This window comes from Tubulanus polymorphus, chromosome 4 (assembly GCF_964204645.1).
Source record: "Tubulanus polymorphus chromosome 4, tnTubPoly1.2, whole genome shotgun sequence".
Lineage (NCBI taxonomy): Eukaryota > Metazoa > Nemertea > Palaeonemertea > Tubulaniformes > Tubulanidae > Tubulanus > Tubulanus polymorphus.
In genome coordinates, this window is record NC_134028.1 from 14,969,834 (window position 1) to 14,987,785 (window position 17,952).

Sequence of the window (17,952 nt, forward strand, 5' to 3'; positions counted from 1 at the left end):
GTTTGCCAAAATCAGCACTTTTTACACATTTTTGAAGTTTTTGAGGGAAATTTTGAAGACACTGATTAATTACCTTGATCTTTTGTATATATTTGAATCCCCCAAGGGCCCATGGGCATACGAAAAATTGGGTTGATCGGACTCATAATGGCCGTCCTATGACCTTTTTAGTGCCCAAAATGTCCATTTTGGCCGGAATTCTGCGTCCTGTAGCTTCCTACTGATTTGCCATTTCTCATTGTAATTTGTGATGGGTATTCTTTGGAAAGGGATGTTTCATATTTGAGAGAGGTATTTTTGATCAGCCTATTATGATGCAATTGGCGTTCGTCTTGGTGTCATCAGTACTCATTCGTAGGTGGGAATAAGTTTTTCCACATTATATTGATACCTCAGCATATTGTGTTACTACAATCAATGGGAAAGTTGTAGCCCATAACATGATCTATGATTTTGGTGAGTTTCAAGGTCATTGGTTTTTGTATATGGCCACCAGGGGGCGTTGAATAATACAATAACTTAGTATTTCTATAGGGCCAATTATATATGTACCTATGCATATTTTGTTACCACAATCAATTGTAAAGTTGTAGCTCATGACATCGTCTATGATTGTGGTGAGTTTCGAGGACATTAATTATTCTATATGGTCACTACGGGGCGTTTAATAGTAGAATAACTTAGTGTTTCCATATCATAGGCCTATTGGTACCTTGGCATATTTTGTTACCACAATCAATTACAAAATTGTAGCTGCTGACATATGCTATTATTGTGGTGAGTTTCCAGGTCATTGGATTTTTTCAAGGCCATTGGATTGGGCATTGAATATTGAAATTGTTAGATTGTTGAGCATCTGAAACCACTTCCCAAGTGGGCATGGTGTCCCTGGACCCCTTTTTTTAATTCTGGCGTTCGTTCCATGATATCACAACCGCTACCATACAGTGCTGCCATCCCTCCATAATCATTTTACTGGTTTTAATTTTTCGATTTTTAGTGATTTTTTCGGAAAATGGTGGTTTTTAGTATGGGCAGCCATATGTATCAAATTGGCCGCTATGGTATGCCAAATGTCTAAATTATGATAAGAAATATTCACAATAAGTTTGTGTTCCTTATGTGAAAAATAGATCAATTGCAGTTATTTAAAAAAAAAGACAAATTTGACAAAAAGGCTCAGCACAGGGCAAAATAGGCCTTAGCAGCGAAAGGGTTATTTAATGCTTAACCTCCAGAGTATAATAACTGACGTTTAATTTTGATACTGGATCAAACATACACCATCATGCCAATTAAGGAAATTCTATATTAAGAATTTCGTTTCTTGTTTTAGGTTGCTGCTGCCTTGAAAAAAGAACCATCAGAAAGAACTGTAGCTGAGAATGAATTATTGTCATACTCAGATGATGTAATTAAAGAAATTCAGAAACGTGCTCAGAACAGAGAAAAATTGAAAACTCGTCAGTTAGAGGTGAATACAGGGCTTGAATTTGGGCAAATGTGACCTACAGCAATACTATCATAGAATGCTGTGGGCTGGTCACAGCAACCCACAGTAATTGTTTCAAAACCTAAAACAGCATTTTTGATTTCAAATTTGCCATAGAAAATTATAAATTCATTGGACAAATATTTTTTGCTACACTATTGAGACAATGAGTGCTCTATAATTTAAAAGGCAAAAGAAATTTCAAAATTCCTGAAAATGACCCAGCGGGCAGGTGTTTATTTTTATTTAAAACACAAATCTTTCGAAATACTGACCAGGAATGCAACATTTTAATATTTAATTGAAATTTTTCAACCCTGTTTTTATCTCGATGTTGTAATGGGTCCAAAATTCGAATTTTTGCTAACAAATGAGGTTATAACTTTGACACGAAGTCATGCAATCTACTATGTTTATGTGCAACATGTACCTTGATCATGCGGCTAAAATCTGTTGGAAATGGAATTTTGAATTTCGCGTTCATTTTAGAGAAATCGACGAATTTGTTGCGATTTTTAAAAAAAATTCGAAGGAGCATTTTGTTTCATAAAACATCTAGAAGGCCGTTGTACATCGTTAAATTGATGTAAAATAAATGCACCCTGCAGTTAGCTGATCTCCCGCAGTCAATCAACGTAAGGCCATATTCGATAATACGACGCAGACGAACCAGTCTATTAATCTGCTCGAATATTGGTGTGCCATTTCATAGGATTTACTTTCTCATTTCCCAGTCATTGGACAGTCTTATTACATGTTCATTTTAAATTTCATAGTCATCGTATTGTTTCCGTCTCCCTATTGTATTATGATAAAAACGGAGATTTAATCGATCCGCTACATCGACGTGGCGCGCACAATCTAATTGGCCCAGATCGGTGCCACGCTGATTGACATTAGACTGTTAGATTTTCTTTCGATTTAGTATTTATTTTACGCAGTAAGTAATTATTTATATCGTAGAGTGCTGATGATATAGTTTACAGGATGAAGAAGTAAAGGTACACTGTCATATAGACCGTAAAACTATCATAAATTGTGCGTTTACTCGCGCGATGTGTTTCAATTCAATTTATCCAATCAATCGCCGTGTGTACTGTTAATTTACAGGGCTTTCAAAATACTCGTTCAAAATAAGCCGTCGGTCATCGCATCCGACTGTAAGAATCCTGCGATGGCTATGAAATATCTCGTCTGATATCAATGATAGTATGAAAGCTGTGATCAGTGGCTATATTTAAATGTAGGCCTGTAACCGGCTGGTTGTTGTATCGGCAGGCTGGCTGGGGAACTAGCATTTACACCAGCGGTACAGGATTCCATCCATCAGGAACAACAAGGCAGTTAAACCTTATATGTACAATCTTTATTGCATCCCGGAATGAGAATGATTATCATAGCTTTACATAGTCTTTATATACAGAATCATGAGTATAATGTGAGAACTAGGTGTCAGAAAAGTTGTAGACATCAGGACTCACAAACAAACACCTAGTGACATGTTTGAGAGACATTGATTAATTATCGATGAGCACTGGCTATAGCTAATTATCGTGAAAACATGTTGAGTAATGTCACATGTTGATTACGACCTTAAAGCACATATTGACACTATAGTCATAAGTTATATTATATTATTATTATTATTATTATTATTATTATTATTATTATTATTATCATTAATATGTAGTAGAGCTATGAAATATTATGAACTGTTCGATATGACATTTTAGATCTATATGATTATGAAATATGCAAATTATATCAGGGTGACAGGCCTACTGCAGTCAGTGTGCATCGCTATAAAATTTGCCTCAGATGCGTGGCTAGTTTTAAGTTTCCAGGAAATTGGCTCCCTTCATAACAACTACCAATCATACTAGCGACTGCGTGTGTTTAAGGAGTAGTGTCTATTCGATGAATTGTCTCATTTTGAGCACAGATGCACAAGGTGAAACTTTTGTTCGGTGAAGTCACAGAGACAATTAGTTTGGGTAACCTAATAGCATCAATGTGCTCTTAAGCTGGCTGCTTAACCAATCAACAGTTACTAATCGCCATCACTGCAGTCAATTACAGTAGCAAATCAATTAATTTGATATTTTTAAAAATCAGAATATGCAATTTCATGTAACCTCAACATAACTAATTATGAGATAGCTAAATATTGCCGTGAAAAAAGCACTGTGTCAGTGGTCGGGGAAAAGATTTTGCAACTGCTATTTCTTTGTCTGCAACTGGTATCTTTAAATCAAACTGGTGTGGTGGGTTTATAAAAATATCAAACGAAATTTACCAACCAAATAAATAATGGCCAATCCCTATTTTAATATCAAAAGAACGGAAAACAGTGATAGGGTTTTGGGTTGACAATTGTTTTGTTATCCGATTTGTACCAGTGCACAATAAAATCTTTTATAGGTTGCGTAATCGGCATTCACTATAGGTTTCACTTGTCTTTGTATTTTTTCAATTGTGACCAGGTTAAGCGTCCCTTGCCTGTTTTATGCGTCGACGATTCTTACTGCTTTCCATTTCCAATTTACTGTGGACCTCTTTCCACATGGCCGACTTATGACTTACTTTTGACACAGGAACTCTCCATGTACACGAAAAATAAAAAAACGTTTGACATGATTTCATGAAATTGTAATGGTATGTGCATGTATGGTAGTCTGGTGGGGAACTCTTTTGGGGAATCTATGATTCAAGATGGCCGAATTATGACCTACTTTTGACACGTGTACGTGATAACTAAAAAATCGTTTGAGAAAATTTCATGAAATTTATATTAGATGTGTATGATAGTATGATGTAAGACCTTATTGTTTTGGGGACTTCTCCGATTCAAGATGGCCGACACCATCTACTTTTGAGACAGGAACTTTCCGTATACACAATAACTCGAAAACCGTTTGGGATAGATTAATGACATTTTTATGGTATGTGTATGATAATATGAAAAGGAACTGTCTTGTTTGTGTCTCGGAACTTCTCCAATTCAAGATGGCGACTTATGACCTACTTTCTGTTCAAAATGGCATGTTTTGAACTTATTGTTGTTACACTGTCTTCTGTACTTATTGTAGATGCTTCATCTGTTTCTTCACTACCATGGGATTTTGTGATTAAAGCTGCGTGTATGAGCGTGCATTTTGACACAACTATGTTTATTTTCTACTTGGGTCAATAGCACAGAAATCAGGAAGTTGTGTGCGTGAACCGAGCATAGCAAACTTTGGTGCGTGGCGAATGACTTTTACTGCCATATTGTAAACAGTGATGTGTACGCAACTACGTATTTACACTGTTCCTATATCATCTGTTCATTAGCCCCACAATTCATTCCACATCCCAATGGTCCCACATCTGATTAGTTCAACGTCTAAATGGTCCCTCAATTATTTCTTTGACTTATTGCGCCCGAGATATAAAGATCCGTGGATCTCTTCTTTTGGTTTTCCTTTGTCGGCGATATGATGTTGGCATTGAGCCAATTCATGTAAAATCGCGGTACACTTTTTAGCCTACTTGGGACCTTAGTCCCAGCGGGCTATTGCATTCACTTTTCGTCCGTCCTCCGTCCGTAGACGGAATCCAGATATTTTGGGAAGTTTTGAAGACGCTTCAAGGTAATGTCTTGATATTTGGGTTAAACATGTATCTACCCTTGACACATCTTCAGCCCAAAAACTGGTCCCGCCAGAATCAAGATGGCCGACTGGCAGCCATTGTATTGGCCGTCCTATGACCTTTTTAGTGCCCAAAAATGTTGATTTTGGCCCGAATTCTGAGTCCTGTAGCTTCCTACTGGTTTGCCATTTCTCATTGCAATTTGTGATGGGTATTCTTTGGAAAGGGATGTTTTAAATTTAAAATTTCATTTAAAATCTCCGCCATTTTGGATTCAGTCTTAAGTCCTTAAAAGGGGCTTAAGACCGTCTTAACTAAGACCAACACTAAGACCACTCTTTGGAACGCAAAATTAAGACCAACTTAGTTAAGTCAATCTTAGAGCATTTAAGACAAAATAAGTCTAGTCTTAAGTCATTTTTTAAGTCTCGACTATGGAACCGGCCCCTGAACGTATGGCTCGAAATAGGAATCTGCAGCGATTTGCAGACGGTATTAGCCAGTTGCATCCCAATAACGGCGGCGAGTAGTTCCAATCTCGGAATCGACAATGCACGGGTCAGCGATACGCAGCTTTTCGCGGCGATCATTGTGTCTTTTACTCCTTCTGCTGTCTCACAATGAGAATAACTAACGGCAGGGTGGGCAGACATTGATGCATCCACGAACATGTGCAATGTCACCCTATTCGACGAATTAAGCCCAAGCCATCTTGGCAAGGTCTCATCTTTTACATCGATGAGTTCACGAAACCAGCTCCACTCGGCAGCCAACTCTTCAGGGAATGGCTGGTCCCATTCAAGTTCTAGTAACCAGGACTGCTGCAACAGCATTTTTGCGCGGACGGTAAAGGGTGCTAGAATCTGTAACGGATTAAATATCGTAGCTACCTTCCTTAAAACGGCACGTCTCGTCATGGCGACATCACTGGGTGGCTTGATGTTGAAAGTAAACGTGTCGGTGTTCGCTCGCTAGAAAATTCCAAGAATTTTCATGACTGGCAAGATTCCCTCTTCTAAACTTATGTCCGCAGCCGGGTCGCGTTCCGGAACATCGATGTGAACATCCACGTCATTACTACAAAATTTGTGAATTTTGAATCCCGCAGATTCAAATAGGTCTGATAATTCGTGGCGCAATTTAATTCCGATTTCGCTTAATGTAACGGATTCTAATGTATCTTCCATGTATATTGCGTTTTCAACTGCTTCAGACACAAGCGGAAATCCTCTTTATGGGACTTTACGTGATACTGAATGATGTCCTGTGCTAAGTATGGAGACGAGGTGTGACCGAAGGTTAAACGCAAAAACTCATACACCTCTGGCTCTGTCCATGTTTCGCCACAAGAAACGATAAAACGGACGGTCCTCTTAGCGAATACCATTTTGGAGACCATCTCGCTGATGTCTCTGACTAGACAGTGCTTCATCTAGCCAAAAATAGAGGGGTGGTCCGCCCCGCCCCCGAAAATAGCCGCCCTTGTGCTCTTCAGATGTGTCCCATGCTCACCCTTGTGCCCTCATCACTTGCAGTAGGTCCGCCTTCCTGCCCTTGTCAGTCACTAGTAATGAGTCAGGGCTTTCAAAATAAGCCGTCGCATCCGACTGTTAGTTAGTATCCTGCGACGGCTATGAAATATCTCATATGATATCAACGATAGTAGCTCATGTGATCAGTGGTTATATTTAAATTTACTGCAGTCAGTGTGCATCGTGTGAAAACGTGCCTCAGACGCGTGGCCTAGTTTAAGTTTCCAGGAAATTGGCTGACTTCCAAACTACTGCCACTGGTTTTCCAAATCATTTTGAAAGCCCTATCTAGATTAACTTTTGTTCATTGACAGGCATAGGTGTAAGGATGTACTGTGGTCAAGTGTGTCACTCATGGCAAAATCAGAGTTTAACATAGTTTCTAGTCATCAATCGTAGTAGGGGGTACCTCGATTCTATGCAATAGGGAACATTGCAGTTTGCCCCTTAAACCAGGGATGAAAATCTTCCGACCATAGACGGATTTCCGACTTTCTCTTTTATTTTCTTCATTCCTGAGATCAGTGTAAATCGCGTCAATCGCTTTAATCGCCTCAATCGCGCACATCACATCGTAGCACTCTGTAGTTAGGAGTGCTCCTAAAGACAGTTTTTGGCAGTAATTAGCACAATCGTGGAGTCGGAGAAACCAATATGGCGTCTCATTCGAAAAGCGACTAATTCGGAATATTTTCCGACTTTTTCAATATCGGCCGTTTTTATCCCTGTTAAACAGACGTGAGTGCGTTATAATGTGCCCTTGCTCCAATGGAATCACGCACAAAAATGCCCTTATTTTAAATCAGCACCCTGTCCTTATTTAATGCTAGATGAAGCACTGCTAGAGCGACCGCAAAACGACGAAAACAAATCAACACATCTATAAGTTCATTATGTAACTTTGGACCGTGATAGATCGCGTCATTTAAACATTTTCCGTTGTACTTTGCAGCTGCATCGAATACGATCCGCACTTTGGAGGTTGATCTCTGTAACTTAACCACCGGAAAGTGTGGCAAATACCATTCGGGACAAGTAATTTCAGTAGACGGCACTTTGCGGATGTACCAACGTTCAAGATGATTACTGATGATTTTTTTGTACTCCGACGCAATTTCTTGACGATTTTGTAATGATTTTCGAGATTACGCAAGCGAATTCCGACTTCATAGCGACTATCTTTGAAGCATCTAGACTTCGCGACCAGATCGACCGCTTTCTTTTCCTCCGGAGTGAATAATGGTTTATCGTCGTCTTTTCGGATTCCAATCGAATCTAAGTCCCAAAACTGATGTAACTGTTCGGTTAGTTGAATATCCATAGAACTGGTAAAATATGCATACGCATTTTTCGTGATTACAGATTTATCGCTGGTTTTTCCGACAACGGTCCGACCGAGAGGTGTTCGGCACGCAATCGGCTGATTTTTCTCCTCCATCTCGTTCTTCAAGACATAGCTGTAAATCATAGCATCTCAACCAATCAGTAATTCGATTTTCGCATTATTTATTAGGACCGGGAATTTGATACCCTGCATGTGATAGAATTTCTGTTTCGAATCATTCCAATTAATTGCCGGTCGATATCTCGACACACGTTTAACGGTATACGCGTTGATATTCTTACTATAACGACCGAATAAGCTTCGGATAGTGAAATTTACGTTCATAGTACTGAATGTCTGTTTCGTCGATCCGATTGTGTCGACATTAAGTTCGCTTATTTGACCTTCGAGATGGATCTTCATGGTGATCTCTTCTGATATATAGCTAGCCGTACTGCAGTCATCAAAAACAGCTACAATTTCTAGTTTTTCTTTGCCGTTCGACACTATCACCGGTAACGTACGTAGCGAAATGTTCGGAGTAGGAGAGTCACTAAGCGAGTGAACGGAATCTGAGGTATCCCCCTCCGTGACGTGAAGTGTTTCCGGATGTTAAGCAATGCATTGTGGTTACTTTTACATCTGTTTACATTGCACCTTCGAGTAAAACGGCATGCTTTTCCTGAGTGTCCGGAGTTTAAACAACGGAAACAAAGATCATTGCCTTTTGCAAATTGCCACAGATCATTTACTTCCATTCCTTTGAAGGACGAACATTGAAATAATCGGTGTACGGATTACACTTGACGCAAGTCGGGGTGTATGACGAAGTACTCTTAGTCAACGCTTTCTGGTGACGACTTTGCCAGTTTTTTGAGTTGATGGTTTGACTTTCATAGACTTTGTTTATTCGTTCTAAATCTTCTTGTGTCTCTGGTAGGATTCGGAATTCGTCAATCAACCAGTCTCTCAAATTCGTTAAGATATCTTCTTTATCGGAATCACATATCCAACGTTTATAGTTGATCAACATCAATTTTGGTAGTTTAGTTTTCGGTAGACGGCTTCACTGTTATCTAATCCTCGTACTATATCTTTTGTTTCTCCCTCCAGGCAGCTTTTGAGTCGTAACATTTTCTCTAGGCTGACCATGGTTGTTCATCAACGCACGTTAAGGAGTCCTTCCAGTCTTCATACAGCATCTTGTCGCCATAATATTTCTGTAATGGCAAACGTTCTAAATCCCTCGTCATATCATAGTGTCGATGGGCGGGAATTGAAGACGACGATATCTCCGCTTCTTCTCGATTCATTGTTGCCTTTGCATTTGGGACCAATTAATGTTCTGACTAATCCGTAATAAACTATAAACTAAATCGTTTTTTACAGAATCTGATTTTTGGTTTACCTTTGTCAGCGATATGATGTTGGCATTGAGCCATTTCATGTAAAATCGCGGTACATTTTTTTATGTGAGCATTTGTTTCATTGGTTCTCTGCTTAAATGACGTATAATCGATGCGATTGAAGACATGACGAACCTATGCGATGACATGGTCAACTGAGTTCTGAATTCTACGAAAAGCTGTTTTTGGCGGGAAAATTCTTAGCTCTCGCGTATGAAATTGCAATGACCTGGATTGGGGGCGTTGTCTCTACGAGCAAATGGGATTGGCTGTTTTTGGGATATACGGGGAATTCCGGCGCTACTAAAATAATTATGGGAAAGCCATAGAATGGCGTATGTTTCATTGGACTAGGTGCCGTTAACGTGCGAATTTCAAATGCTCATTGCTGGTGAGGATGTAATTATTTCACACATCCGCCATAGGTATTGTTTCATTTTAATCCCCGGTGATTGTTTTGATTGACATTGAAGTGTAGCGAACATTCAGTTACATGAGGCCTCCACATGCGCGTGGAGTGCGACACGACACACACACAAGCTCGTACAGTACACTACTAAAGGTGATGCTGTAACGCGTGCACGTTTGACATGAAAATAGGCTGAATAATTGAAGCAGAAGAGTTTCATGAGCGCTGTGTTTTCTGTTTGATAGAATTCGTAATAAATTGCAATTTCTTGTGACCTGAATATATTAAGCAGCAAACTACAAGTATAGGTCGAGGTCTGAATATTGTAGTCGTAAATTCCAGGATTTAAAACGATCTAATAGCCGATTTCTTCTGTACCGGTATTTTAACTTCCGCGGCCATTATTGGAAGAGGTTTCCAAGACCCAATATTCAGCCACCCTCTGATATGTGACATCATATGAATTTTAGGCCATCCCATATTAACGGTCTGTTTGCTGTAACCCGACCGACCCGACTTCAAAGGTACCGAGTGAAAACTTTTTTTCTGGGATTCATTGAAATAAATTTATTTTTGATAAAAACGGCCAACCGACCGACCCACTGCCGACGTATGAGCTACTTATGTTCGAATTCAAGTGTACATCGTGTGAAAACATGTCATGACATTTATTTTAAGTTATATTCTAATTTAAGTTTTCCAGGAAACTGGCAGTGTTCGAATAAGCTGCCATTCATTCTTAGTGACTATATTAAAGCTGGTAACGTAAAAGCACGCACATATTCAATGTACTGTTTCATTTTTAACACAGAGATGACGCTCTGGACTAACTTATAATTTCATATTAATTCTCGAAATCTACGCTAGAACTTCCCGTGCACAACGTAGATGATTTTTGCGACATTGATTCCATGTAAAAAGGGTGATAAATTTTTCTTTTGCCCAAAAATTTTGCAAAAAAAGTTTCTACCTACCTACCGACTCATCCTGAAAAATTGAGTTGGTGTTACGGCAAACAGACGGGATGGGATGGCCTTATTTGAATATTTTTTTCTTATTGTGAAACATATTTTTTTGAAAATATAAAATAGTTTCCCTGCCGCGCCTGCCTGTACCCTACAAAATTTTGGACGTGGACTGTAACCAAATGTATATCTTTGGTCTTATTTGACTACAAAATAATTCTTTAAGAAAGATAAAATACAATATAAACTTGTGGAACTTTGAAGTCACGAATTAAAAAGATTTTTCAAGCAATGCCTTTATGCCAAACAACCTCTAGCTTTCAAGGTAAACCACACTTTGCCCATAAGCAATTTATTTATTCTTCCACCATCTTCTTTTTTCTCAACACATGTTTTTTACAAAGAAACCATATAGTGGCGCCCTCTATTTATATGCACCAATTAGTAATTAATTATTTCCACTAATTTCCACAAACCACATGTAAATGTAATTGATACGTTTAAAAAATTAATCCAGCCTGCCCGGTGAGGCGGCACCTGTTCCTTTTCCCAAACTGGAACTTCTGATTATCTCGACGAAGTCTCAAGGTCCATGGACATCTTGTTAAAAGTTCACACTTACCAAAATCGAGTCCATTGTTGATAGATTCTTGTTTGATTTTCAAAGAAGAATTTTTGCATAGCGATAGGCCTACAGCGTGACACATTTATACTTCGCACAGTTTGGCTACCCACTGGACCATTGGTCCTTCATCTTATATAAAAAGGATTAACATAAATTCAATTTTAGCTTAATTAAGTAATCACTAGCCTGTGATCATTTTTAATTAGCTATTTGTTGACTAATTTTTCTTAAATCATAAAGATTCGAACATCTACATATTAGTTTGCTCCATGGCATGTAGATAAAGCTATGTATGTGATGTGAATTTGGAGTAGTTACCCAAACTGCTGGTAGGTGACGCAATGCAAATATGTGCTACCTCCATTAAGTGAACACCTCTCTATTAATTCCGGAACCCTAAGCATTCACTTTATAGAGGTTTCCTCATTGTTGAGCAGATCTTGCAGATTTTGGAATTATAAGAATTGAGTTGTCTGTGAATTAATTTCACACATGCTGAGGCGGGCTTGGTCATACCGCTGATAAGTTGTTGCGACATTCCATCCCAAATATGGGAGGTTTGACATTCATACTGCACAATTAGACCATGAGAGTGATCCTTGTGAAATCAGCCAGCAACGAAAAGGTGATGCATGGAGTAACAAAAGTTAGTTTGATTTTTAGATAGAAGATCCAGAAGAGGTTCTGCATTGGAAATGTCGACAACTAGCTGCTGCAATAAAACAGTCTAAATGTTTGGTAGTTTATACAGGAGCTGGTATTAGTACAGCAGCTTCTATACCAGATTATAGGGGACCAAATGGTGTCTGGACACTTCTCCAACAAGGAAAACAAGTAAAGTAAGTCAGATCTGAAATACTTATTATTTTCTCAATTGCTAATTACTGCAATTGAATTGATAAGGTTCGTGTGGCAAAGGATATGTAGTGGTGGGTGACCTATTACGATATCGTACCCCAGTTCTTAGTAATTGAATTGATTGTGATAGTGATAGTGAATGTGAATATTGAGTCTTGGAAACTAGTGAATCTACTTAGAGGACTTCTACATCAACATCTACCCGAGAAAAAATTACATTAAACTATCGGACTATTTACACGTAGAAAACGACGAAAAAAATATAAAAATGGACAAAATGATCTTCAACCTTGTAATATAGCAATTTCCCAAATTTCGATGTATTAAATTAGGCAGCCTGAAAAATTCACCCTAATCAGTCGCTTGCCGGTTCAGACTGGTTGGAAGATTGTTTAAATGAACCTGAACCGAATTTCCCAATTATGCACTTCGATTTAAACAAAAGATTCTGTAAACTCGACCGCCGATCACACAACTATATCTGTACTTTGATTTCTGATTTCAAAATCAAACCCCCGGTTTTGCTCCCGGCAGGTGTGGTGGGTCTGTAAGGGGCACTCAATCAAAAATCAAAGGAAACTTACCAACCAAATAAATAACGGGGACAATCCCTATTTTGAGATAAAAAATCCTACATGGTAAAAATCCCCCCAGGTAAAAATCCCGAAAGACTGTACATGTATAGGCCTACAAGTCAATTTTTCCAGGGTCAAACCAGCTGAACCAGCCATCCATGGTTTCAATATGCCTAATTGACTGTTTGTAGACCTTCCTTTTATAAAACCGTGTTGACGTTTGAACAGGATACTAAATTCCCTTCATTTTCAAAAGCATGGTGCGGCTCTGTCAGTATACACGCGTTCGTGGTTGACACGGCATCCAGACAAGAACAAAAATACGAACAAGGCTGTGCAGAAAACCTATATTGCTGTTTTGCAGCTATATTTTAAATTCCAACTGTACATGCAAATAATGGTCATATCCTGTTTTGATGTTAATCATGTCGATGCATGGATCCGACAATTAAAGGGGAGGAATTGTATGATGAACCAGTTCTATCATTCTACCATTGGTTCTGTCTTAGTGATTGTCTCGTCCTTGCACAATATCGTGTTACCTGTTACACCGGAAGGAGCTCTCTGTGTGTAATACTACCTGTTTCCTACAGCTCCAAAAACCCCTCAAATTCCAAAGTCCATTTTTGAGGGTAAAAAATCCCTCAAATTCTGAGTTAAGGGCCATGGCAAATTCTGAAAATTGTCTCTCAGAAGAGTTTGTATCACATTCCTAAAGATTCTTTCTATCTATAGGATGATCTACATAATTCGTTGTGTTGTATTGTGTTGTGTTCAATTTCTATCTATATAATTCATGAAGTATTCTTGATTATTTTGTACACACTGGATTGATACAGCATTGTCTTATTTGTTCATAATCAGGATATAGGCCTTGTTGTCATTCCAAAATGTCCAGATTTTACAGAATTGAACGGATTGGCTAGATTGTGCATATAGACCTAGCCAATTTCACCAGTCCACTGTGTTTCTTTGGAAAATCTGCTGATTGAGACCTAAGCTTGCTCAATTACTTCTACTTTTATTTGTAGAACTCAAGATTTAAGTGATGCGGAACCAACATCTACTCACATGGCCTTAACCACATTGTACAATGTTAAACTGGTAAGGTTCACCTATACAGCAAACCTATTCTAAGTTAGGCCAGCCTTGCCACTCAATACAATATCCGCGATTCCAATTTTATAATAACTGAAAAGTGTCATATTTGACATGTGCAGGGCTGCCAATGTCTCCGATTTTGGCGGAGTTTGCTACGGTAAAACCAGTACAACTCCGGTGCTACGGGAGTGGTGAAAATACTACGCTCGAGCGTCGGTCTCATTCCGGTACTCCGCTGAGGAGTCAATCGAATACGCCCATAATCAATTTCACTCCGGTGTTCCGTTAGAATGCCAATCGAATACGCTCAAATTTATTTCACTCCGGTGTTCCGTTAGAATGCCAATTGAATACGCTCAAATCAATTTTGTCATTGTTAAATCCTATCCACAGAACGGTAGTCTTTGGTTTGTGCGCATGCGCAGTTATCAATAAGCGATCATGAAATGTGATAGTCGGAGGTTGGATTTAGTGTTCACCTGTTAATGTGGCGGCATCGTTGTCTGATTTGGATTTTTCGGCAAATGAATCGAATTCCGATGATGATGAAAGCGAATCGGAAGAAGGTGAAGTAACTGCGAGGAAGAGAAAATCCAAACATGGGACTAGTAATGAACAACAGAATAAAAAAACCCGTGTCGCCAATCAAAAATTTAAAGCAGAATATACGTCCAAGTATCCGTGCATTGTTCCATCTCAAATATCAAATAGTTATGCACTGTGTACTGTCTGTAACCTTGATTTTCTTGTTACACACGGTGGGTTGACAGATGTCAGGAAACGTTTCGGCTGCTGTCGTTTCGGCTGCTACTGAGAATCAATGATTTGCTACTATCACTAGAATGTTTGATTTTGCCCTGCTACTGACTGAAATAAGAAAACTACAATCAAACTTGTATTGTGTTACTACAAAAAAAATTGTGAAGTTGGCATGTCTGGATGTGATCAAAGGGTGCCTTAAAACATTGGAGTCCGATGGACAGTCAGACGACTGAGACCAAACAACAATGTCACCATGTCTTACACTTGATTGCTCTAACATGAACTGAATTCCTTTTTTGGTTCGAAGAGTGAGAACCTAAGCTATCGTCAAGTTGCAGTCATGAAGTCACGTGACAGGATCGGAAGATTGAGTGATGCGCCTCAATGAAATAGGTCCACATCCGTAATTCACTTGTCTTAAGAATATTATAATTATCATGATAGATATATTCCAATACTCTGAATAATATCATTTTCTAAAGTAATGGGTAATGAACGACGATTTAGCGGTTGGTTAAAACAAATCATTACATCTACTCGCGCATAAGTACACCATCAATGCTGAGCCGGTTAAAGCGCCAGTACCCGTACGTACAGCCATACACACGTTGATGCCGACACCAGCTTCCACTTCAAAAGTTAAGAACAAAATATTAGAAATATTTGTGATCGGATTTACACCAAATAAACCTTTAACGTAAGGTATTTTGCATCGGATATTGTGCCGAAAATTCTAGATTGATACACTACATAGTTTTTCAAGTAAGCGTATTTTTAGTGTAAACCAATTATGTTGATTAGCAGGCAAGCTCACGAATATCAATTTCTTTTCATAGGCACAGGCGGTCAAGCTTGCCGCAGATTTCTGTGGTTGGGGGTCCATTTTGATCACTCTTGAGATTGATGCAGATCAGTTGAGAAGATGATTGGGGGTGGGGTGGGATAAGGGTCTTGGGTAAAAGTTGAGAGTTTAGATTCTAGGACACTGAAAGAACAGACCTTATATACATATATATATATGTATATTCTATATTAAGCGATGGATAGGATGATGATAGATAGGGTCCTCTCTGGACTCTCGGCTATTTACTGACAAGTGCATTTAAGCATGAACATCTTGTGGTGATTTGGATATTATTGGAACCATCCTTTTCATTGACTCAAGATATAGACAAGGAACTATGAATGTTCTAATTAATCATTATCATCATACTATTTCAGGTGAAGCATGTTGTCTCTCAGAATTGTGATGGCCTCCATTTGCGTAGTGGTTTACCCAGAAAAGCTCTCTCCGAAGTTCACGGAAATATGTATATTGAAGTGAGTGATTGGCTCATATAGGCATTATGAAAGATTTCTAGAATTGTACGTAGATTTCAATCCGGCACTGTATTGTCCTGAATGGTCTTGTGTATTGCCCAATGACCTTGTTGTTTCGAAATCCCTTGTTTGGCCTGTCAGGACAATTGCCCCCCTCCAGACAATTGCCCCTGAATTAGATTTGTTATAATCTATTCAATATTTTTAATCTTTAAGTAACACTGACACTAACTTCGAATAAATTCGACAAAGCAAACAATTGTCCTAGAATTGGTACTCGGAGTAATTCATTATAATTCATAATATTATGTAAATTGTAATACTTTTGAAATCTAAATAAATGTCAAGACATTTCATTCAGTTATCCAGGGTTCGTAGCGATCCTGGAAAGTGCTTAATAGTGCTTGAATCACAAAATGCATTTTCAAGGCCTTGAAAATGCTTGAATTTTCAAAATTTCAGTAAAAATAATTGGAAGTCCTTGAATTTTTAATGTTGTCCAAATTTTGTCAATCAGTTTGTTGTATTGACTTCATACGCCCGCGCACTGCCAACCACGTGTGAGAGTGCTGTGACTCTGTACCGTCAGCGTGCTATAGACTCGTATACACTGCTGACTCGTGTATATATACAGTACAAATGTATTAGGCATGTGGCTCACTGCTGACAATGCGTATACAAATCTATTAGTAGACACGTGGCGGCACTACCGCTATCGCGCGCCGCGTATATACAAATGCCCTTGTGATGAAATAAACAAACAAAATGCTTCAAAATAATTCTAAATAGATTATTGGTAGTAAATAATGACCTCAAATTAATATAAAGACCGTTCTTGATTTTGACGTTCTTTGGAGCATTAACTATCGAAAAGTGATTTTTTATGTCAGGGTATCCCGAGCTGATCATGATTAAGCGTTAAGCTGTTATCATTTAGACGTTTAAGCCGGTCATCGAAATTTGTTGGATTCAAAATTAGATAGGCCAGTATGGGAAAGTGCCATTTCTCTGACGCCTGGTTGGTGCATGAATCATACAAAAGTTGGATTCAACGCAGACCAATTTCAACAGAAGCTAGGTGAAATCTCGCAAAATTCATGAGCTCATTTTAAAATCTGTGACCATGAGAAATTCGGCTGAAGACAAGTCACATGAGTTGGCCGATGTTATTTCAGCCATCGAAACTCAAAAGGAGCAAATTAATCGATTGTAAATAGGTCGATGAGCTGTAATTTAATTTTGTATAATTTTGTTATTTTTGCTTTCAATAGTATGGCTTTTTGATGGCGAGGTGTACCTGTAGTTCCGTTGAAAGGCCCACAGATTTCTTGTTTTAAAGTTATTAATTTCTGATACATGTAGTAAATCTTTCTTAAAATAAAGCTGAACGATTCCAAAGTTATCAAGTGCTCTGCTACGCGTGGATGTTTCTTTATGATGATTTGCGTTTGTACTTCTTTTAAATTTCTGCAATAAAGGAATTTTCATTGCAATAAATTTGCCTTAAATACTAGTGTTTATATGGTATTTTTCAGAAAATAGTACTTGAATTTTGTTGAAATAGGTCCTTGAAAGTACTTGAATTAAGTTGGGCCTGGAGGCTATGAACCCTGTTATCCAATTTTTTATTTTCTTATTAGAGATGTACTGAATGTCAAGCAGAATATATTCGTTTATTTGATGTCACTGAGAAAACTGGCATTCGAAGACATAAAACAGATCGTAAATGCGTCAAATGTAAAGGGGCTTTAAAAGACACAATAATACATTTCGGTGAGAAAGCTCCTTTAGATGGAATTTATAACTGGCTTGCAGCCCGAAAGATGGTCGATAAAGCAGATATGATTTTATGCTTAGGATCAAGTTTGAAAGTGAGTTAGTCATTGTTTAAAGGGGCCAAGTGTAAAGTTTAGATTTTGCTTCTTATTTCCAACCCTTACATACCCCATG

The 17,952-nt window shown here is 38.4% G+C and overlaps 1 protein-coding gene across 2 annotated transcripts in view; it reads left to right on the top strand.

Annotated features, from left to right (window-relative positions):
* LOC141904616 (NAD-dependent protein deacetylase sirtuin-7-like) overlaps positions 1–17,952 on the top strand; it is a 51,903-nt gene that overhangs the window by 24,034 nt on the left and 9,917 nt on the right. For both annotated transcript variants that reach the window (XM_074793232.1, XM_074793233.1), the window contains exons 2-6: positions 1,337–1,474; positions 12,050–12,225; positions 13,851–13,923; positions 15,904–16,002; positions 17,643–17,873. In XM_074793232.1, coding sequence (XP_074649333.1) covers positions 1,337–1,474; positions 12,050–12,225; positions 13,851–13,923; positions 15,904–16,002; positions 17,643–17,873 — 717 coding nt within the window. The remainder of the gene's footprint in view (positions 1–1,336; positions 1,475–12,049; positions 12,226–13,850; positions 13,924–15,903; positions 16,003–17,642; positions 17,874–17,952) is intronic.